Genomic DNA, 22,387 nt, shown 5'->3' with positions numbered 1-22,387 from the left:
TGTGGACCACAATTGTCATTTTGCTAATAGTCGTGTGACCAAAATTGGTATTTGGTCTTTATTTTTTCTATTCATCTTCAAGACAGGAACAATAACAAGCCATCTGGTTTATGGTTCAAAGTCTTCCCTCAAGTCTGTGGTTCAAATTTATAGACTTAATTGCATGGTCCATCTTCGAATTAATTAGGCTGGAACCATGAGTTCCATAATCATTTCAACCTGAAACGCACTTTTGGCTCATCACACAAACTGCAAGTCATCATAATCAAAGTTGCCAACAACTTGAATAACATTCCATTCGTGGAGGGGATTTATTTTGGTTAATCATTTTTTATATGTAGCACAAATCAATTCACGATAATGATTGCTTTCTAACCATGATTTTACATTGTACTTAATTGATAGTATATTCTTAGCCACACATAAATTTCTTTAACTAATACACGTTTAATTTGATACTATATTCAAATTAAATTTGAGACGTTGAGTATGTATAATGTATATGTATTATATTAACAATTAAATAATCAATAAGTAAGTCCTGGAAATGGTGGTTAAATGGGTGGAACGTCCGAAAGTCACGAGTTTGATTCTTACAAATCCCTCCTAACCGAGCCTGTCACACAAGGTCTTCTTAGTACGTACAATTTGTGTCCTATTACACATGAGTGATGTTTACGATTTACCAACTGTATACCTCGGATAATGTCCTATTACACAAGAGCGATGTTTAAACTTCATGGTCTTCTTATTACGGTTTATAATAACTGCACACCCTCAAATAGTAGAAACGTTGATATCCATCCCTATCTAAAAAAAAAAAAAGTATAAATTATCCACTAGAATAAATTATAATAATCAGATACAATGGCTCTCTAAAAGATACGGATGGGAGTAATAAACAATAGCGACTAACAAAAGAATCATAAAATAAACAATAAAAATGCATGCATCTTAGCTTGCAACAAATAAGTTAAAAGTATTATTATGTGTGGTCGCCAATGAATTTTCAGTTTAGTGCTAATGAAGAGAAAAGTTGGCCACTTTCATTAACACATTTAAGTCTTACTGTCTTAATTAGTATATATGAGGTACATGTATATGTACAGTTTCTTTTGATCTATGGCATGCTATTTTTTTTTTTAATGTATATATAAGATTCAAATTAAGTGAGTGGAGAGCCTTCAGCCTTGTTATTTCATCCATACATTTATGGGGGTAATTTTATTTTGTTTAACCTTATATTAATTGATATAATTGATTATTTTAGGTTATCAAAGTAAATGATACATCGAAATGTTACATAACATGTGTTTGATTTAAGTTATCACTCCAATAGAATGTCATGTGTATGTTACATTGGTCAATTTTTTTTTCTTACTTTGAGGAATGTGATTTCTTAAATTTTAGTATGTTAGTTATTTTTTCCCCTTAAAAAAACAATCATACATCTCTGTCTCTTTCATCTGTTTATTTGGGACTTTGGAGTTGAGAGGAGACATTATTATGATTAATTTGATAAAAGATATCTCAATATTAACTAATAAAAAACTGAACTGAATACATCCTCATAAAAACATTCACAAATGTAATTTATCATCTCATAAACCAAATGCCCCCTTAATATATATTATTGATTTATAACATTATTAATTTTATTATATTGAAATTGTCTTACTCATTATTTTTGAAATTCCCCATCCCCGTCGGGAACAAGGCATGGACGGGGAATGGAGATTTATTTTAGAGACGGAAACCCTGTTTCCCGCCTCGTTGCAATCCGTACTTATTATACTAAAACAAAATTTTATTTTAAATTTTATTTCTCAATTGTTATATTTTATATTTTTATCACCAAGTTTAAAACTAACTAAAATGTAATTCTTGATTATTGAAAGTCCATCATTTTTAATTTTAATAAAATTAATTATTAAGAATTAGTTGATAAGTGCATATGCCATTATTGATCATATTTTTACCATGCATTTTTTAGTACTACTGACTGTGTTACAATATCAATATCGCCTCCAGTGAGACTCGAACTCATAGCCTCCCAATTTTGTTTGTTTGAGAAAAAAAAATAAAATTCATTAATTTCAAATTTAAATTAAAAAAAAAATACTCGAGATACTGAAACCAAAATTTATAGTCATTCTGAGCCTCTGACAATGCAGAATATAAAATGGTTAAAAAGACAAAGTTGAAAGTCACACAAACTTTGAACTGGCACCTACACGACAAAAAAGGAACAGAAAACTAAGTTATCCTTAATGAAATTACCCATGTGGTTTTATCCGTATATGATTACTCCACTGCAAATCAGCCAAATCTCCACAACGTGACATGCTTCTTAGCTCTACCCAAAACAATGGTAAATCAATTTAAAATATAAATTCACAACATATTAATTTGATTTTCATATGAGCACTAATATATAAAGATTATAAATATTTGGAGTCTCATCGTAAGTTATTTTTAATGCCATTTTATTTTTGTGTTCTCTAGTATTTTCCTTTTAAAAAAATCTTTTGTAAAACAAAAAGTAGTTTTTTTTTTTAATGAAATATATGCAGTGCAAACTGCAAAGCACTAAAAGAGTATTTACTCCAAGTCAAATCAGTTAAAAATTGTTGGAATCAAATTAGTAAACCCATTAAAATTGGATTGAGATTTTTGACCCACTCATTTAATTGGGAATAAATAAATGCAAATATAAAAAGATGATACATTTAATGCCTTAATTGCAGGAGTGGAATAGATTAATCTTGTAATTCAGTTCGAATTTCTTTTTTTTTTTTGAAAATAAATTTGAATTTCAAATTCAAGAGTCCTTTACCGTCTTCTTTTCTTAAGAGTCCTTTATTGTTCACGGCTCCTATTAGTTTAAACTCCAAATTTGAGAGTCTTTTTATCGTTCATGACTCTTATCTTGAAGATGGGTGAAAGAGATTAATTACAAGATATGTCTCCTCTTAAGTGTCCTACATGCGGCGTCAGCTACTAGCAAAGTAAAACTAAAACTTATAAATTTACTTTAGGTTGGTACTGTATTAGAGTTATTTAACATTTTAATTATTTTAATGTAATTTAATCACAAATTTTTTAATGAAACTCTAATATTAGAGACTACATCTACTACTCTATTAACAATTCAAGAACTAATTCTACACCAGAACAACAAGTGACAATCAAGAGATGTGGTACATTTATGTCATTTATTGACTTAGATTAGACTAGAGAAACTTTTTATTTTATGAAATAAAAAGAAATTAAGAAATTAAAATAAACACAGTTATCTGTGAAATAATTTTGCTTAACAGGTCCACAAGATGACAGGGCTACAGGAGTATATATATATATATAAATAAAAATTCAATCATATCAACTCCTTTTACACGTGTCTCGTATTTCAGGTCTTGATTAGACGCCATTTCCCAGTCATCACCACTGCGTGATTTTACGCTTCTACCCTCTGCTTCAAAGTTTATTCCTTCTCCAACCTTCCCCTTATAATGGCCTTCTCCTCCCTCAGTCTTCGCCATCTCTCCTCCTCATCTTCTTCGTCTTCGCCGGAATATTCTCCCACCGACGTCTCCTCTCCCCTCCCCTTTCGTTTTCCCTTTTTTGTTGTCAATTAGGGTCCAATTACCTCTAAAGATTCAATCTTTACACAGAATCTGTGAAAAAAGAGCTGATTTTGGGGGACTTATGTGTTCAAATTTGCAGATCTGAAATCTGGTTTTGAAATTTGATTTCTGGGTTTTGGGATTTGTTCGGAAAAGCTTCGATAGATGTCGACGTCTTCCACGTATTGGTGTTACAGTTGCAATAGGTTCGTGAGAGTGGCGAGCCAGGATTCAATTTCGTGCCCCGATTGCGACAGCGGATTTATCGAGGAGGTTGATTCGCCGCCGCCGCGATCCTCCTCGCTCTCGGAATCCCGCCGGCGACGGTTCCCCGCGGCGGCGATGTACATGACGCCGCAGAATTCGGAGCAAAATGCCGCCGGGTCTGCGGGTCCCGGGTCGAGTCCCGCGCTCCGGAGGAGCCGGAGGAATGGGGGCGACCGGTCTCCGTTTAACCCGGTTATCGTCCTCCGTGGCCCGTCCGACGGCGGCAGTAGCGGTGGCGCCGCCGCCGCCGGAGTCGGGTTCCAGCTTTATTACGACGATGGAGCCGGGTCGGGTTTACGGCCTTTACCGGCTACCATGTCGGAGTTTCTACTCGGGTCGGGCTTCGACCGGCTTTTGGATCAGTTAGCCCAGATTGAGGCTAACGGCCTTGGAAGAATCGAGAACCCACCCGCGTCAAAAGCGGCGATAGAATCAATGCCGACAATCGAGATCGAAGATTCCCACGTAGATACGGAATCTCATTGCGCGGTTTGTAAAGATCCCTTCGAGCTCGGAAACGAGGCTCGCGAAATGCCCTGCAAACACTTATACCATTCCGATTGCATTCTCCCATGGCTATCACTCCGCAATTCCTGCCCCGTCTGTCGATTCGAGCTCCCAACAGACACCCGAGACTCCGGCGAGCCCAACACGACATCCCCGACATCATCAAACGACCAAACCCTAAACGACGACGAAACCGTCGGGCTCACAATCTGGAGATTGCCGGGCGGCGGATTCGCCGTGGGACGGTTTTCCGGCGGGAGAAGGGGCGGGGAGAGAGAGCTCCCCGTCGTGTACACTGAAATGGACGGCGGATTTAACAGCAATGGATTGCCGCGCCGGATTTCTTGGGGGTCTAGGGTTAGTGTTTCCCGGCCGAGCAGTCGTCTGAGAAGAGCTTTCCGCAATTTGTTTGCGTGTTTCGGCGGCGGCGTTGCCTCTTCAGCCTCCTCCACCAGCTCTGATTCTAGGGTTACTCACAGTAGTGTATTGCCCTCTGCAATCCGGGCTGATTCCAGAAGGCGCAGAGTTTGAGGTTGAAGATGATGAACAGAGGCTAGAAGAAGGAGAAGAAGAAGAAGAAGAAGACTGGTGAACTTTAATGGAGATTGTCAGATTGCAATGTAAATAACAGTATATACAAGTATGGCTCTCAATGGTGGATTTACTAGAAATACCCACTAGTTTAAAGAGTATAAGCTCCCCTTTTTGCACTCCTTTAGTGTGGAAGGATTTCTTCAAAAATGAAGAATCCATTTTGCCCAGAATTGGTTCCTGTGAAGAAGAAGAAGGTACTTAGGTATACCAAAATGCCTTCAAGTACCATAGTCTCTTTGAACTTTTCAGTGGCAGCAGTTATCTTCTTTATTTGATTCATTGTAGCTAGCCTTTGCTTGCTTCGCTTTTTCGATTGCTTCGAGCTCCTAATGGAAAAAAATTTCTAAAGTTTCATCCCATTTTTGAAGTTTACATGACACTGTGTTTGAATGTTTGAATGCTTGAATGTTTGGTGCCATTTTGTTTCATTCTTTAATGCTGGATATTCCACATTATGAGGCCCTGCATAATGCTGGACAGATTGATTTTTAGGCTAAAGAATTGAATTTTCATGGTCATTTTAATCTGATTGTTTTCTCAATGCATCACAAATATTTCCAGTAGGAGCGGCTTGTTGGCCTTAGCCAGTTAGCAGGTCAGCTATAGACAACTTAGGCTGGTTTATCTCTCTGTTGTCCTTTGTTGGTTAGGGTCAGAAGGTGCTTGTCATAAAAGAAAAAGAAACTCATAAAAGAAAAAGAAAGAAAAAGAAGACCGACAACATTTCCTCTCCTACTTTTAGCAACCATAGTGGAATGACAAGTGTGTTGTGAGAAAACTGGTCTGTGTCTGTATTCTTTCTTTATTCAGAACTCGGGATCTATGGATTCTTTTGAAACCTTGTAGCTGCTATTGTATAACATCAATGTGAATGCAATTGCAGACTTTATTATACTTGCCAGTTTGTGTTATAGGGTTGGTTTGGATTACGGGAAACCTGATTACTGGCTGAACCCCATTAAAGTTGCTGCTTTACAACCAAAAGAAGAGGATAAGAAAGCTACAAGTTCATTCCCGGCAGGAGCTGGCCAGTTCTACTGTTAGGTAAAGCTTTACTAGTTAACATATCAGTGCAGCTATATTTGACTATTAGTGTTTGTGTATACTGTAATAGCGACTACAGAGAAGCTTAAAGTTATAGTAACTGCTTTTAGCGTCGTGTTACGTGGGCCCGTCCTGCCAAGTTAGGTAGGGGCGGTGGAAGGCTGTTAGTGCCGTGCCCTGTATCCCTGATGGTGTTACATAGTGGTGGTTCCACTGGCGAAACTTTGTAGGAATCTGAGTTGTATACTAACCGTTCTTGACAGGTTTATAGGGACAGCCTAATCAGCTTCGACCTGGAAAGCTATGCAGCTTAGTTTGCATATCAACGCCAAGGCCAGCTTTTGCTTAGCTCACGTAATTGTCTTACGTGCACTTATTATTAATATTTGGTGATTAGCCACGTTCTCGTTTTCCATTGTTTTCTTTGGAAGATGAAGATATTGGGTTGGCTCAAGGCTACCCAGCAGGGACCATGAAGTGGACAGCTTCTAAATTATAATCAGGAGGTCTGAAAGTGGTCCAATTTTTTTAGTATTTTGTTTGATTGAAGTGGCAATCAGTGCACAAAGAAAGTAGCAGAAAGATGGTTCATATAATTGGGGTGTACAGGTTTTCTTCTTATGGCAGTTGGGGCATTAAAGATAGGGTGGTTTCCCCTCTTGGCAGATTTGAACTTTTGTTGCCTGTTGTGGAAATTTTTTAGATTTTCTTCAAGTCTAAGGTTTGCAGCTGGTGGTGTTGAATGGTTGCCTGTTGGAGTCTGATTTGGTGTGACTCTGCAGGCTTGAGAGTTGAGATATAAGATATTTGCTGTAATAATAAATAATGGTCTTAGAAGTTAGACTCTTAGCTGTAAGCATTACTTTTCTTGCATCATTGGTTGTTCATCTAGTGTTAATTAATTATTCACCACCTTCTAGCTTACATATATATATCTTGTATCAGATCTTGTGCATCGATTGGGAGATCCCTTGTTTAGGTAAGATTGTGAGATCAGATCTTGTGCATCGATGCAATGTTTTTTAATGATCTAGATTGATTGACACACATTCCGTTTACACACATTTACTCACCGTTCGCACACACTTCAATTTGGAATGTTAATCAATCTAGACCATTAAAATATTTTGAGATCAAATCTTGTACATCAATCTAAAAAATTTTAATGGTCTAGATTGTTTGACATACTGACTTTGTTCGCACACATTTAATCACCGTTCGCGCACATTTAATTACATTTGCACACATTTAATCACCGTTTGCGCACATTTAATTACATTTGCACACATTTAATCACCGGTTGCACATATTTTATCACTGTTCGCACACACTTCAACTTAGAATCTTAAATCAATCTAGACCATTAAATTATTACATGGATGCACAAGATTTGATCTCAACGATCTTACCTAAACAAGTGATCTCATATGATCCTAACTCGATTTCTTAATACTTATATCTAAAACATGTACTATATATACATATATACATACAAGGACTATATATGAGGTGGAGGTGTGGTGAGTTATATATATATTATTTCTTAATACTTATATCTAAAACATGTACTATATATACATATATACATACAAGGGCTATATATGAGGTGGAGTGGTGAGTGGGGCAGCTTATATGAGGTGGGGGTGTGGTGAGTGGGGGCAGCTGCCTCCACTGCAACTCCAGTGTATATAGGGTTAGGTTCCCGTTCCGGATAGTGTTTTTTGTGTGGTCACTCACTATTATGTACATATAAATACACCACAAAGTGTTTGGAAATGCACTATTGAGTATGGTGTTGGTGTGGTGTATTTTTTGGTGTGCGATGTATTTTTAAACACTGTGTGATGCATTTTTGCATACTTAATGGTAAATCCGCACCGGCCACACGGGAAAAACTATTTACAAATAATTCAGTCAAGTATGCATCTGTTCTCTTGGACATTGTTGTATATGCGTGCTTGTAGTATCTACATTTTACGGGATGAGAATTATCTAGTCGAGTTTTTATTAGTTTTGTGTCGGGAATGTTTTTTCAAAGGATATTGATATTCTTGTATACACATCCCATAATTCAGTTGAGTCTCTTTCAAGGGTGATTCTTCTTCACGAGATAATAATAATCTAGATGAGTTTTGGTCGATTTATTTTTAGATGTGGCCTCAAGAACGTTGTTGTATACACGTTTTTTGGGTGGTCCACAAGAGTGTTTGTTTCCAAAAAAAATGTTGCATTCACCATAAACAAATGCCAAGGATTGGGAATTTGGTTGGGGGCCAAGTGGACATTTATTACCAAACAACATTTGTATTTTGCAAAATACAAAATAGAAGCAACTCAAGCCGGTAAAGCTGGATGCATGAATTAGGTGAGAATAGGTCTATGTTTACAAGACCGCAAAACACTCCAAGCCCATGTCCTTTTCTTGGTCTATGATGTCAGGTGAAGAAGAAAACTTAATCACTATCTAAAATGTGTATTGATTACCGAATAAGCTCAGCAAATTAAGTTTTGTGATTTTGTGTCGTGGACTTGATTAAGAGGATGTTAGTTGGATAAATTCAGTGACTTAAATCTCGTAATTTTGTGTTTTGAGTTTGATCAGGAAGGTGTTAGCAATAATTAAATTTGTAATCTTTTAAGTATGTGAGTCATACTACAACATATATGCATAAAATACTGTCAGTACCCCACCTCTTTTTTTTTTTTTTTTTTTTTTTTTTTTTTGTCGATTGTCAACCAAATAACGTTATATTTAATGATATAACGATTGATGCCCTATTTTTCTTATTTGATGTGTCTAATTCAAATAATAAGAAACTTATGGTTACAAAATTTGTTTTGAAAAAATTACTCGAAAAATATTATAAGAAAATTTGATCAACATCATTAACAAGAATATAAGGTGCGACGTAAATGTTAGTGTTGGGTATTTTGGTATATGAAATAATTTGTCTGCCCACCTAATTTGTGCGGTGGCTCTAGCCTTGATTTTCGACCAAGATTCACCCCAATAACATTCTTCTTTTTTCTTTTTTTTTTCTCTTCTCTCTTTTTCTTTTTCATGTTCGTTTTTTTAATATAAATATTTTATGTTCTTTTACCACGAAGAAGGAATATTTTTTTTAGCTCTTATGGAAGGGGAATACCCATTACAATTGTAGTGTAGACATTGCGCGCCATATGGCAGCCCAAATTTATCACAAAGAAGGAATATTTAATTAATCATCTTTAATTTTAAAAAAATTAAATGTCATTTTCGTTATAATTGGACAATTCTCATGGGTGATGGGTCCAATTACGCAAATTATGGTATCCGACAAGTAACATGCGGATCCTTTAGGTTTGGACTTTTTTTCTCTTTCTTTTTTCTTTTAGTATACAATGAATATAAGAAAATTTTAGAAATTATATTGATTGTGGCTATTACACACCAATTAAGTTTGCAAGGAGCAAAGGTTGAAGGGTGTCGATAACACTCTAGCTAATTTAATCGTACAGTTAGCTTGATAACTAATTATAAATTTTTTAGTTTGACTCTATGCAAAAGTTGTTTATTGGTCTTTCTGGTTTCAACTGGTTAATTATGAACAATCTAAATTGATTTACCTTAGTGTTGTGGCACCTTAGTTTCTAAGCTTTAGTTGAGTGTCCTTTGTCCCATCATATTAACATATGATTCGAACATTGTACTCAACAAAGAAAAATTTATGAATTTATTTTAAATTGACTGATCAGTTGAATTGTACTTGAGAATAAGTAAAATAGCAACACTATGGACCTTTAGCAACTACATTAGTAGTTTTTTCTTGATTTTTTTTGTGGGGTCAAACATGATGCGGAGGAAAGAGAGTATAGAAGCGAAAAAATCAAAGTTCTCCTGCAAGAGATGGTTTTTTGTGGGGTCCACATGGTGAGAGAAATAAGCAAAGTTTCGTGCATTCTGCACACTTATGCGCGCACTCCGCCCAGCATGGCACGTGCACTGCACACACCATGTTGTGGGTGTGATTCTTGTTTTTTTGTTAGAATTTTTTGTTTTTGTTTTTTTTTTTTTTTTGTCTTCCCTCATTCTCTCTCATACATGGACCTATAAAAACCAAGAAAAACTAATGAGGTTGCTCTAAGAGTAACCTCATTAGAGCATCTCCATTAGTATGATTTTTACACATATTTTAAGTGCCGATTATGAGAGAAGAGTGGAAAGAAAAAAAAAATGAAAAGCAAAAGAAAACAATTAAATGAGGGTAGTGTCAGTTGACGACCACCCTTAATGAGCCCATTGGGCGTTGCTGGTGTGCTTAACACTCTTTTTTTATTTTCTCTTATATTCCTTTCTCTTCCACATAAATTTAAACCTCCTAAAAAACCACATAAAATTCACTTATGGAGATGCTCTTAGTTTGATTTTTTCTCCGAATTTTTGTGAGTCAGCATCTAATTCATCATCCACTATTTTCTCAATCTATAAACTCTTCTTCCCATTAATTACAATCTCTAAACAAAGCTTGCATCAAAGAATGGAACGTTGTCGTTTAAGAGTGCGAGCCCCCGGCAAGCGCGGTAATTGCGTTATACGGTTGTAACAGTTATCCGTTTTAGTCAAAGCAACCGAAAAACTTGTCGGGTCGAAATCCATGGCGTCTTTACTCTTTACCTAATTTTTGAGTACAAACCCGGTGCGGCCGAGTCAACCGTTTCTCTTTCTCTTTCGCAATCCAATTTCCTAACTCGGTCGCTCCACTCACCCAACCAATTTCCCCATCGCATTTCCTTTTTTTCTCTCATCAATTTGCCTCACTGCAACTCTGTAAGTCTTCGATCTCCAGCTTCGCTTCTCCGTTCTGCTGAATTCATTCGTACGTTTATATATTTACGCCATTCGTATACGCTAATACGCGTCTTTGTATTCAATTAAGTGTTTTTTTTTTGTTCTAATTATGCATTTGATATCGTGATATTAAATTATATGCGTTTATTTATGTATATGTGAATCTGTTTTGTTACGGTTTTCGTTGCCAAGCGTTAGGTTTAGCTCAATTTTTGGGTGATTCTCTGAGTTGAGACCAAATGCCATCCTTTTCCAGTTTTCCTGAGAAGTTTTTTGCTGTGAACTGAGGAAAAAGTTTCTGTTAGTCCGGAAACGGGAGTAGTAGAAGCTTTTTGTTTTGTTTTTGTTGTGATTTATTATACAGCAGAAATAGTAACTTTTGATTGTGTTTATCATGAATATGAGAAATTGAGAATATCTGCTGTAGTTATCAGCAGCACTAAGCACTTGCTACAATTTTATGAAACATTGTTCTGAACTATGACTTTAGTGATTTTCTAGGCCTTATGGTGGACTGAAGTTATTCCAGAGATAGTGTTGTGTTCTTGTGTAAAAATCACAGATAGCTTTTCTGGGATCTTCTGCTTTTTTTTTTTTTTTTTTTTGAAATTTTTATTGGTTCTTATTCTGCTATGAATTTCTGTTTACACAGTTTGTAGATCTGTAAGCCATGAGTTTTGTTTTTCGAGGCACAAGGGGAGATATAGAAACTGGATTTCCAGGCTTGATCCCAGAGTGGCGTACTGTGGTATTCTTCTATTGTAGGCCTTGTTTTTGTGACTGTATATAAGTCTACATCCTTCTGCTTATTTGTTGCCTTAATGCATTGTTATTAACTTGCTCATGTTTTTTCATCCATCAGCGTGTTCATGCTGCCCGGCCAGTTAATAGCAACTCGCTTGCTTTTCTTGTTACAGGTTCTTTGCTTCAATTTTGTTGACTTTTTTTTGGGGATTACCTACAATCTACATGACATAATTTATGCCTTTTTCTTGTCACAGTGCTCTTGCTGTTCATGATTCTAAACTCTCATCAATTGTCGCCTAACTTTCTGGTTGGTACTATTTTTTTATATGGAACTTGAATCTAATTTGTTAACCTTTTTCATATAGAGGACTTTTCATCCTCATATTTCTACTTTGTTAGTGAAAATTCTTCTGTTTTTTTTTCCCCACAAAAAAAAAAGGAACTACAAGAACTCTTTTACTGTGAATACTGCTATCTAAATTCTATTTGCACTTTTGTAGTACTAATTACTTTGAAAAAAAAAAATTATTTGCAGCTGTGGTTGGTGCTTGGCGTTTTCTTGATGGCAACAACACTCAGGATGTATGCAACCTGTCAGCAACTTCAAGCTCAAGCACAGGCTCACGCTGTTGCAGCTAGCGGTCTTCTTGGTCATACTGAGTTACGGCTGCATATGCCCCCATCCATTGCTCTTGCAACCAGAGGACGATTACAAGGACTGAGGCTCCAGCTTGCGCTTCTTGACAGGGAATTTGATGACCTAGGTGTGAATGCCTTTATGCTTTCCATGCAGCTTCTCTTCATTCTGGAAATGTTATACATCTGGAAACTTTTGAAGTGGTTCATCATAATTGTTTTGATCGGTGGTTGATGAATGTGTGCTTTTACATCCAGATTATGAGACTCTGAGGGCACTAGATGCTGATAATGTTCCTACAACACCTTCCATGACTGAGGAAGAAATAAATGCTCTTCCTATTCATAAATACAAGGTTTCTGGGCCTCAGAGGTTAGTCTCTATGCTTCTTATTCTGACCATTGGTTACTTTCATCTCTCAATTTGGTTCAGTCTGTACTCTACTTGCCTAACTATGTCATTTACTTTATTCATGTATTCACTCTAGCTAATACAATTTCAAACTTTAGCATGCACTTTTGAGAATTTGAGTCTAATTACTGCAGTCACTTCTGTTCATTCTACTACAGTCCTACGATACTTCCTGCCTCTTCCCTTTCTTTTTCTCTTTTGTATACTTGTCAATCATTCATCCAGCTTTCTAGGTATTAATGCATCTTCCCTTTTGTTCTATTTGATATTACTAGTTCTTCAGCACAGCAGGCATCTTCATCCTCAGCAGAGGTTAGTTTCTTCCTATTCCTTTATCCCGATCCTTTATTTGAGACCCTAGTTATAATACTTAAAAGTGTTGTGTTGCTATTATTTACTGCATGCATTTGATTTTCTCACTTTGAAAAAGTTGTGCATGCCTTCGCTATATCTGGCATCGGGTAGGATTTTCTGTAGGAGTGATTGTCAAAAGAAAGTTATCTAATGGGTGTTCATGTATATTTCAAGCAGAAGAAGCAAGAACCACCTGTAAATTCCGCTGCAGTAGCAAAGCCCACAGATGATGAACTAACTTGTAGTGTCTGCTTAGAGCAAGTTAACGAGGGAGAACTTATTCGTAGCTTGCCCTGCTTGCATCAGGTTTGTCTCCAATTTTAAAACATTCAAGTTCTATAGGAAAATCCTACCCTACTCTACTGCTGGAATAACAATTGAAAGAACCATTCTTGAGTTTCTGTGATGAATATAACACCATAAGCATTGTCATATTTCTTGGAATTTTGTTTTGCAGTTTCATGCTAATTGCATTGACCCCTGGCTGAGGCAGCAGGGAACGTGCCCTGTCTGCAAGTTTAGGGCTGGGATTGGGTCACGAGAAATGGAGGATGCCTCCTACTTGGTTTAACTTTTAATCAATCTTATGTTTGTAATATCATCATAGGTCCCAGACTCCCAGTCCCGCAGGTACATATAACCCCTTAGTCAAAGTAGCAATTCCATTGCAATGGATGTCTAGATGTAGTTCCCCTGATAGAGCATCAGAAAAGCATGTTTACCATATTTAGTTATTCGTCACGCCTTTTTGTATATGTATCTTTATCCATTCAAATGAAGGGTTTCTACTGAAAATTTTCCTACATTTGCTGACATTCTCCCGAATTATGTGAAAATTAATGGTAGTATTAGAAACCATTACATTAAGTAAACAAAGTGCCAAATCATAATATTTGAGAAATGTCTGAATTCACCCTTGAAACATAAGGATCAATGTCACCCGCACTTCAAGTACATCAAAAGATGAAATAGCAACATAAAATTTTACTTAGCTTTTCCTTTTCCTTTCCCTTTCTTTGCTTCAAGCTTTGCTTGGATACGGGCGGCAGCTGCGGCCTTAGCTTCTTCTCTCTTCTTCTTCTCCTCCTCCTTGTTTGCAGCTGCAAGTTCCCTCTGTTTCTTTAGCTCCCTGTGTATTATAATTTATAAATGTTAGACTACAAGTTATATCGAAATAAAACCCAATGGCTTGGATATTTGAATGACCAAATAAAATGACTTACTCCAGCCTGGCTTTTTCATCTGAGACACTGCTCAAGCTAGCACCTTTCCTAGGTCGACAAGCCACTAACTCCACCTCAAATACAAGTGTTGCCCTAGCACAAAAAGGTTCAGTATCAGATTTATTTCATTCAAGAAAGAAGAAAATATTTATGATTATAGTATAAAAATCCTAAAAGAGGATGTTTGAAGAGGTCAACAGCTGGGATTCCAGTGGATCACACAACAGAACACCTTGTCTGGAAGGAGACACTGTTGATGACTAACAAACAATGAAAACATTGATCCAGTTTTCCTAGTACTGGGAGTAGACCGTAGAGTACTAATTCATCACTATGCTACAAATATTGACAGGACAAATAGCTTACTCCGGAGGAATATCTGGTGGAGAACCTGCACTACCATAGGCATATTCTGGTTTGCAGGTGATTACAGCTACCTCCCCAACCTGAATGAAGAAACAAAAGAAGAGTCAAGTGCACTTCGGAAGCTCATAAATAGACATGAAAGTAATTTTACCTTCATGGTTCTCAGTGCAACATCCCAAGCCTTGATGACAGATCCCTTGCCTACCTCAAACGTGAACACTGTATTGTCCTCACGGGTAGTATCAAATACTTCACCAGTCTCGGCAAGAGTACCTTCATAGTGCACTGTTTTTTTGGGGAGCGAGGGGGAGAGGGAAGGTTATGGAGTACAAGATTATTACGTGACATTATAATGAGAAAAACTCATGTTGGATCCATTGCCACAGAAATGCTCTTTGAATTTCATGTCTAAGCGATTGTTTGACACACAACTTATTCAAACTTATCTACTTCATAAAGTATAAGTTGGGCCAACCACTAAAAGATAAAAAGCCTTTTAAAGCTAGATAAGACTGAAAAAGCCTCTTCTTCAAGAAGCTCTAGCTTTGGATGCAGTACTGAATTTAGCCTCATCCAAAGAAGGATTAAGAGATAGCTCTTTAGCCTAAACCCTTTGCAGCGGATTCAAGATCTACTGGACATATATATAAGTACTCCATATTCCATATTAACAAAAGAAGATAGCAGAAAAGACAATCTGTAAGGTTATAGGTTTCAGATCCAATAAAAAGATTGTTATCAACGCCGATCTACACATATGAATGTTTCTATGTAAAACATACCATCAACAAGAGGAAGACCCTCTGATGGAGCAATAGCATCAGACTTGGCTCGCCGGACAATTTTTTTCAAAACTCCTCCATCTCCAGTTAAATCAACAGTGTCACTCATAGCTCCTAAACCTTCAACAACCTACATTCACAAACATAATAATCCATAATATCCTATTTTACATACCGAGAATATCTAAATGACCACAATTGTTTTTCAATATACACACTCAGCTAATAATCATGCATATCAAGGCTCACGGATGAACATAAAAGGGGCAAAGGGATGTTAAGGATCAATAAACAGACAATATTCTGCCCCAAACACATGATGGCTCCTTTCAGTACAATTTCTCAGCTAAATTCTGGTGCTGAAGTTATCCTTCTTACTCAAATTTGAAGAACTTGTGCTATCGATTTCGTTAGCTGACTAAACCGATAAGAAGGCAACGCCATAGAACTAGATCGATCAACAATCATCAACCTTGATATACATCAATACATACACGAACACAAATGCGAGTTCAAATTGATTCACTAAACCAAAATTCCACATACACAAACATGTTAATCGAAATCCAATGCAACCTCACGCTACCACTGAATTCCATATACTCGCAGATAAACATGCTCGGAAACATTAAAATCAAAATTCTCAGAGATAAAAATAAACCGAATTAAAGTTGAAAATTAAAAATAATTTTAGCTAGGGTTTAAGGGAGCTAGAGAGAATAGATATACCTGAATGGAGAGGACAGTCGTCGATAAGCGGCCGGAGAGAGAGGAGACAGGTAAAGGTAATTAGGAGAAATGGAAGGGTAAAACTGGAAACGTCGGTGGTAGAAGTTGAAATCGTCGGCCATAAGCTTCTCTTTGGATTTACAGTGATATCTTTCCCCTGGTTCGTTTATACAGAGCAAGATTGCCGAAAAGATTCCCTGTTACTCCACGCGCTGAACGTGACGCGTGGGGAATCGGAGTCAACGAATCTCCCTAATTAGCTCGTCAAAACCACTCAATTATAACGCTAAATTGCTAATGCTAATGCTAATGCTCACTTTAAAATATGAAAATCATTTTTTTTTGGGGTGGGTGAGATATCAATTTATTTAGTAAAAATATAATATATTTTTTATATGTTAGTCAGTATTACATTTTCATTGAAAATGTAGTTTTTAGGGGTAAAATATATTTAACAATTTTCGAGTATTATTGAATTTGTTACAATGCAGCATCTGTTCATCCACTCAGACTCGAACCCACCCCTTTTCATATGGAGTGCAACTGGGTGCCACCGGATCACAAGGTCTTCAGTAAATTTAGAATCACAAAATAGTTTTTTTTTTTTTTTTTCAATGGAATCGAACCTAATCTAAAATGAAAGAAGGATGACAAGAATGGAATCATGGGAAAGGACAAGAGTGTGAAAAAGCTGGTCCAGGTTTAATGAATGTGATGGCCCACTTCATATGCGGTCCAATTTAAAAGCCAATGAATAGGCCACCTCTAGTGGGCCTGATCCACTATACCAATTCATTTATGAAGTTATTATATCAGGTGAAAGTGACGTCCAGGTCCAATCTCATTCTCAACATATATTACTGTAGTCAATTGGGCCCCCACATGAGACACCATGTGAACATGGATCATACCAATCGTAGCCATACAAAAATAAACAGTTCAATAAGTAACGGCGTGATGAATGGTGCGTTTATTTTTTGGTTAGATCACGAGATGTTATGAGTAGGTCCTAACTGTAAGAGACACCATTAATTCTGTATTATATTTAGATTAATCATTGTTTGTTTTGAATCGGTCCAATTAAGGAGTAAAGTACTGGTTAAATTGGTTTTTCCATACAACCATGAATGGTGCATTTATTAACTACAAAATGGAAACCTGAAATAAACTCAGTCAAAGGCCTTCATCCGAGAACTAATGAAAGTGTAGTGTTTGTGGGTTTTACAGATGTGACTAGGAATAAGAAAAAAAAAACAAATATAAAAATCTGACAAGAAAAATAAAACAAAACAAAAAGACTTATTAACATGCCCCTCTGGGTGCGTGCGTTGAATGTGTGTCAAACGTGCACAACAGCAGTGGGCTACTGGCAGCTTTCTCTCCTGCGAGACCCACAAAAGTCTTGGATCTTGCAAGAGAAAAATCAAGCCAAAAATCATGTTCTTCATTTGTATAAAAATTCATATTTTAATTTTTTCTTCTTAAAAAATTGAACAGATCTCTATTGAGAATGCTCTAAGAGTGAAATTAAAACGATTTAATCGTTTTAACTAGATCCTTACCCTTCCCATGAAAACTCGTTTCAATTACGTAGTATAATTTATGCAAACAATATTCCGGAACTTCAGCTATTGTAACATGGTTAACAATTTAACATGTTACATGTGACTTCTCAACCAGTCATATTACCATTATACAATGAATTGTAACGTTCTGTCCCCCAAACCATTTTTGTGTTCTAATTTGGATGACAAGACTGAAGATGGAAAAATTATTTGAGAAGACAGTATATAAAATAAGTCATGTCAACATTAAATTGATATGATTGAACTTATTAATATGAAAAGTTCATTTAAATAATAATAATAAAAAAGTTTCAACCCGTAAAATTTAAAAACTTCTTACCGCTTTTATTTGTGTATGAGATTGGAGAATTGAATCTTGCATCCTAGAAAAGTAAAACTTAAAAAACTAATTCAAGTTAATTGACTAGTTGAACTATGTTGTGGTAGATGAAAATACAACATTTTTACACAATGATTGCTACCGTTCTTTGTGTACACGACATAAATCGTTTTATCTAATAAGTCGCTGAGTTATCGTAATTTATAATTGTGTATAAAAAGGATTCAAAGCTTGACAGATTATTTAGGGAAAAAAGATGAGATGCAAAATGTGGGGATGTGATAGGTGGAGAGGGTTTGGTGTAGGTCATCATCATGTTGAGGTCTCGTGATACAGTGCAGTGTGTCTGCAGCATGCAAAGTATAGCAGCAGATGAAGATAGAAGCAATCTAATAATATAATGCAATTATATATATATATAACCTTCCATTTCCCAAAGACGTCCCGTTACAGGGTAGTGTTGTTTCTTTCCTCCTATCAATCCCTAATTAATTTACCACTCCTTCGCTCCCTTAGCTTTTACCTACTTTCATGTTTTCCAATGTCTTGCATTTCCAACTCATCTTACCCCTCATTGAAGATATCGAATATAATGTACAAATTAACTGGTTTTTGCGCCATTAGAAAGAAATCTCACAAAAGACTACAAGACCATCAAACCAAATTTTGACGTTAAAATTGTCAAAAAACAATAAGAAGGTGGTTCTATCAATACTGTACGAGCGCTGTACAGACGTGCGGCTGCCAGTGCAGAAAACAAAATGTCACAACAATTAACAATCCAAAGTGAATTGAACCCCCTTACGGCAATGGACTACATCAATTAGCCCATACACCTATGACAACAACCAGCAACCCGAGGTGGACCCCTTTTTGTTTGTTTTTTTATAACTCATATTTTCTTATCTCACCCGACTATATTATGCATCAGATGAATATAATCTGTCTCTAGGACCATAATAAGAATATAAATCGAGTCATTCTAGTTTTGAAACACAAAGACCCCAAGTCATACTTCGAATATAACTGTTCATGACAATACCACCTTTTGTTCTTCACCAAAAAACATTAAGTCATCTATCACAACCTTTTCTTATATTGACAGCAAAAAGAAATAAAAAAAAAAAAAGAAGCCAAATTAGTAAGACTTTTAGTTTTAGCTTAGTTATAATTAATCTATGTTGATTTAACTCATTATTATGATCCAACCTTAGATACTAACTGCGAATTCCCCACTTCACCCAAAAATAAACTAAGTTTTCGTGCGTGGAGATTGAGAGCAATTAGACATTCATCCGAGGCCAATGCTAGTGCTAATGGATAATTACATATTAGGACCCTTCTATGTATAATTTACTGGCCTATACGCTATAACGTCTTCCGGAGAGTCTTATTAAATTTGTTGGTGCTGTCAAATGACAACTATTATAACTTTTTATTATTTTTAGTGCAATATTATAGTAATACTTTTTTAATATAAATTATAGTCGTTATTATGTAAATATTGAAAAATATTCAATTCAATCACATGATCCTACCTCTTTCAAATCTGTTTCATAAAGAGACAAAAATCAAATAATTTACAATGAAATTAAAATATTCATACATTTATTTTATGTGTCTGATTCAGTTGACACTTGACTAAATTTTTTTTTCATAATTTTAAGTTTGATATTTATATTTAAAATTTATATATTTATAAATTGTATTGGATGCATTATTAAATATATAAAATTAAATTTAAAACTAATAAAAAAATACTTTAAAAAGAAGGATAATTAATATATAATAAGTAAAATGGAAAAAACGAGACTAATAATTAAAGGGGTGGAGAAGAGATGGAATTGGAAAAATAAGGGCATATATGTCTCAGAAGTCAGATGTGTGTGTTGCCTCGTCTGTAGCCCATAGAAAGTAGTATGTATGATTTTAGTGCTTGTTTGATTCGACTTAAAGAACATACAAAAAGATTCACTTACCTTTTAAAAAATCACAAAAATAAATTATTATAATGTATACCTTTTAAATTATTTTTGTTTCAAAAATGATTTAAAAGGTATACATTATAACATTTGAATCGTCCTAGACTCATTTTGACATGAAAATGAATGAATTGCAATTCCCTCCAACTAAGGAATTGGGTGTGAATGGATACTTCAACTAGGGTTTTTTGAGTACTGTTGACTCTGTTACAATGTAGTATCTCTTCAGGCTCGAACTCATCCCCTCCATGTGAGAGTGTAAACTGGGTGCCACTACATGTGAGAGTGTAAACTGGGTGCCACTAAACCACAAGGTCTTTGACAAACGAGAACTTCTTAATTGTGTATTTACTTTAAAAATGATTTAGAAAAAAAGAAAAAAAGAAAAAAAAAAAAGAACTCGATTCTTACTAAGAACCAACAATAGAGGTACATAATGATTTTGTTGTGAATATTAGTATGCAAATATTTGAGTGTTTGTACGTCAGTTGGAACATATCTTACAATTCACTTCATCTAAGTCTTTTGGACTATTCGATGAGGTCTTTTGGACTAAACGGAGCTGCCAATTATAGTGCCTAGTGTGAGTTGTCAAGGCTGACAACTCGATCATGTATGTTTGTTCATAATCTATCACTAAGTTAGTGCTATCAAGGTTGACAATTCGATTCTGAATTCTATATCTTTATCTAAAATCTATCAATCAGAAACTAACTCGATTCTATATATTTATCTAAAATCTATCATAAAACTAACTCAATTCTATATCACGATCTAAAATCTATCACTCAGAACTAACTCGATTCTATATCTTTATCTAAAATCTATCCTAAAACTAAAATCTAGATCTAAAATCTATCACTCAGAACTAACTCGATTCTATATCTTTATCTAAAATCTACCCTAAAACTAAAATCTAAATCTATCATCAAGCTGACAATTCGATTCTGGATTCTATATCTTTATCTAAAATCTATCACTTAAAAACTAATTCGATTTTTTATCTTTATCTAAAATATATCATAAAACTAACTCAATTTTATATCATGATCTAAAATCTATCACTCAGAACTAACTCAATTCTATATTTTATCTAAAATCTATCATAAAACTAACTCGATTCTATATCATTATCTAAAACCTATCACTCAGAAACTAACTAGCTAACCGTGCTGTGGTAACTTTAATTTAGGTCAGACTGCGGTTAAATGGAATCTTGAACACTTTTCTCTTTCATCTTTCTTAACCTTGTTCCAAAAAAAAAATCTTTCTTAACCTCTGTTTTCTTATCCAAGTCATCATGCTTTCATTGCCATGGGGAATCTACCCATTTTCACCTCAAAATTCAACTCAAATCAAACTTCAAGCAACACTTCAACTCCAAAATCCCTTTGTCTTCCTAGATTTCCGTGGACCATTAAAATTAAAAAATAAAAATTCATGGTGCTCAATTAATACTCCAATTTTAAATTGTATTTCTTGAAAATTACTGGTGTGGACAGTGGAATGAGATCTGGGAAAACAAGACCCATCACCATCAATTCATGCAGTCAAAGTAAAACGACGATGTTCTTCATTAAAAAAAAGCTTCTGATTTTTTCACTGTAACATTAATGGCTTCTGCAAGAATGGAATTAAAAGTAAATATCGAAGAAAAATTGAAGCTTAAAAAAAAAACACTATATTATATACATGCCCGGGGTTTCTCTTCCTTCTCGGACGCCGGAGTTCTTGAATCTCCGATGGGCTATCGCTTAGAAAGAAAAAGAAAGAAAAAAAAAAGGAAAAATAATTTCTTGTTTTTTTTTTGTTTAAGAATCGCTGTATTCACGCCAGCAGATGAGCATGGTGACGCAACGGCGCATGATGTAGAACCTGGCGCGTTGTTCTTTAACGAGGGCGGCGCATTTTCTGGTGAAAGCGCACCTTTTGTGAGAGGAGGGTTTGATGGAGATGGCGGCGCCGGCGCCGGCGGTGGTGGTCCGGGTTCTGGCGGCGGAGGTTTCCTTCTTTGAGAGCTTCCATTTTTCGGCCAGGTACGGGTGCGGCGGCGGCGGCGGCGGCGGTGGCGGGCCGGCGGTAGCTGCGGCCATTTCAAGAATAAGATTGGTGGCCGGCGGGAAAAGAGGAGAATGTGAGTGAGAAAAATTGGTGTTTTCCGGTGAATTTGGGAGTTTGAGATTGGGAAAGTATGGCGGACGAGAGTGAAGATTGGTGGTGACCGGTGAGATATGGAGTAAGAGAATATTTAATTTTTGAGTGAGTGTGAGTTGGGAAGAAGATAGTAAAGTTAGTGTATTTATTAGGGCATTGAGGGGTGGGGGGGGGGGGTTTGGGGGGGGGGGGGGGCGGGGGGGGGGGGGGGGGGGGGGGGGGGGGGGGGGG

General features: G+C 36.1%; 3 protein-coding genes across 4 annotated transcripts; 2 read left to right on the top strand and 1 right to left on the bottom strand.

The window, feature by feature from the left end:
• The first annotated feature begins 3,535 nt into the window (after nucleotides 1-3,535).
• LOC115999959 (probable E3 ubiquitin-protein ligase RHC2A) lies at nucleotides 3,536-5,353 on the top strand. Its single transcript, XM_031239934.1, has one exon. It carries the CDS (start codon nucleotides 3,792-3,794, stop codon nucleotides 4,929-4,931), a length of 1,140 nt encoding a protein of 379 aa, XP_031095794.1. The 5' UTR covers nucleotides 3,536-3,791; the 3' UTR covers nucleotides 4,932-5,353.
• A 5,251-nt stretch (nucleotides 5,354-10,604) lies between these two features.
• On the top strand, nucleotides 10,605-13,820 carry LOC115999231 (E3 ubiquitin-protein ligase SDIR1-like). Of its 2 annotated transcripts, none has more exons than XM_031239070.1 (9): nucleotides 10,605-10,894; nucleotides 11,519-11,614; nucleotides 11,729-11,783; nucleotides 11,868-11,920; nucleotides 12,149-12,377; nucleotides 12,508-12,622; nucleotides 12,937-12,973; nucleotides 13,193-13,321; nucleotides 13,473-13,820. In XM_031239070.1, exons 2-9 carry the CDS (start codon nucleotides 11,537-11,539, stop codon nucleotides 13,584-13,586), a joined length of 810 nt encoding a protein of 269 aa, XP_031094930.1. In that variant the 5' UTR covers nucleotides 10,605-10,894; nucleotides 11,519-11,536; the 3' UTR covers nucleotides 13,587-13,820. The 2 variants fall into 2 exon arrangements, with proteins under 2 accessions (XP_031094930.1, XP_031094929.1); XM_031239069.1 differs by having other exon boundaries at nucleotides 10,610-10,845.
• Nucleotides 13,821-13,840: 20 nt separating this feature from the next.
• Nucleotides 13,841-16,266, bottom strand: LOC115999233 (peptidyl-prolyl cis-trans isomerase FKBP20-1). The gene is made up of 6 exons (XM_031239071.1): nucleotides 16,116-16,266; nucleotides 15,387-15,516; nucleotides 14,756-14,889; nucleotides 14,605-14,684; nucleotides 14,239-14,331; nucleotides 13,841-14,144 (listed from the first exon to the last, which is right to left on the bottom strand). Exons 2-6 carry the CDS (start codon nucleotides 15,493-15,495, stop codon nucleotides 14,000-14,002), a joined length of 561 nt encoding a protein of 186 aa, XP_031094931.1. The 5' UTR covers nucleotides 15,496-15,516; nucleotides 16,116-16,266; the 3' UTR covers nucleotides 13,841-13,999.
• Between the last annotated feature and the right edge of the window lie 6,121 nt (nucleotides 16,267-22,387).

Source organism: Ipomoea triloba, chromosome 12, assembly GCF_003576645.1.
Source record: "Ipomoea triloba cultivar NCNSP0323 chromosome 12, ASM357664v1".
In the NCBI taxonomy this organism is placed as follows: Eukaryota; Viridiplantae; Streptophyta; class Magnoliopsida; order Solanales; family Convolvulaceae; genus Ipomoea; species Ipomoea triloba.
Note: the sequence above shows the minus strand (reverse complement) of the source record. Positions and strands in the feature narration are given on the sequence as shown.

Coding starts and splice junctions, on each gene's coding strand:
- LOC115999959 (XM_031239934.1), top strand. CDS start 3,792: ATGTCGACGTCTTCCACGTATTGGTGTTACAGTTGCAATAGGTTCGTG.
- LOC115999231 (XM_031239070.1), top strand. CDS start 11,537: ATGAGTTTTGTTTTTCGAGGCACAAGGGGAGATATAGAAACTGGATTT. Junction 11,615..11,728: donor TCCCAGAGTGGCGTACTGTG/GTATTCTTCTAT, acceptor TTCATCCATCAG/CGTGTTCATGCTGCCCGGCC. Junction 12,623..12,936: donor AAGGTTTCTGGGCCTCAGAG/GTTAGTCTCTAT, acceptor TGATATTACTAG/TTCTTCAGCACAGCAGGCAT.
- LOC115999233 (XM_031239071.1), bottom strand. CDS start 15,495: ATGAGTGACACTGTTGATTTAACTGGAGATGGAGGAGTTTTGAAAAAA. Junction 14,890..15,386: donor GGGTCTTCCTCTTGTTGATG/GTATGTTTTACA, acceptor CCAAAAAAACAG/TGCACTATGAAGGTACTCTT. Junction 14,685..14,755: donor TTGCACTGAGAACCATGAAG/GTAAAATTACTT, acceptor TTCTTCATTCAG/GTTGGGGAGGTAGCTGTAAT.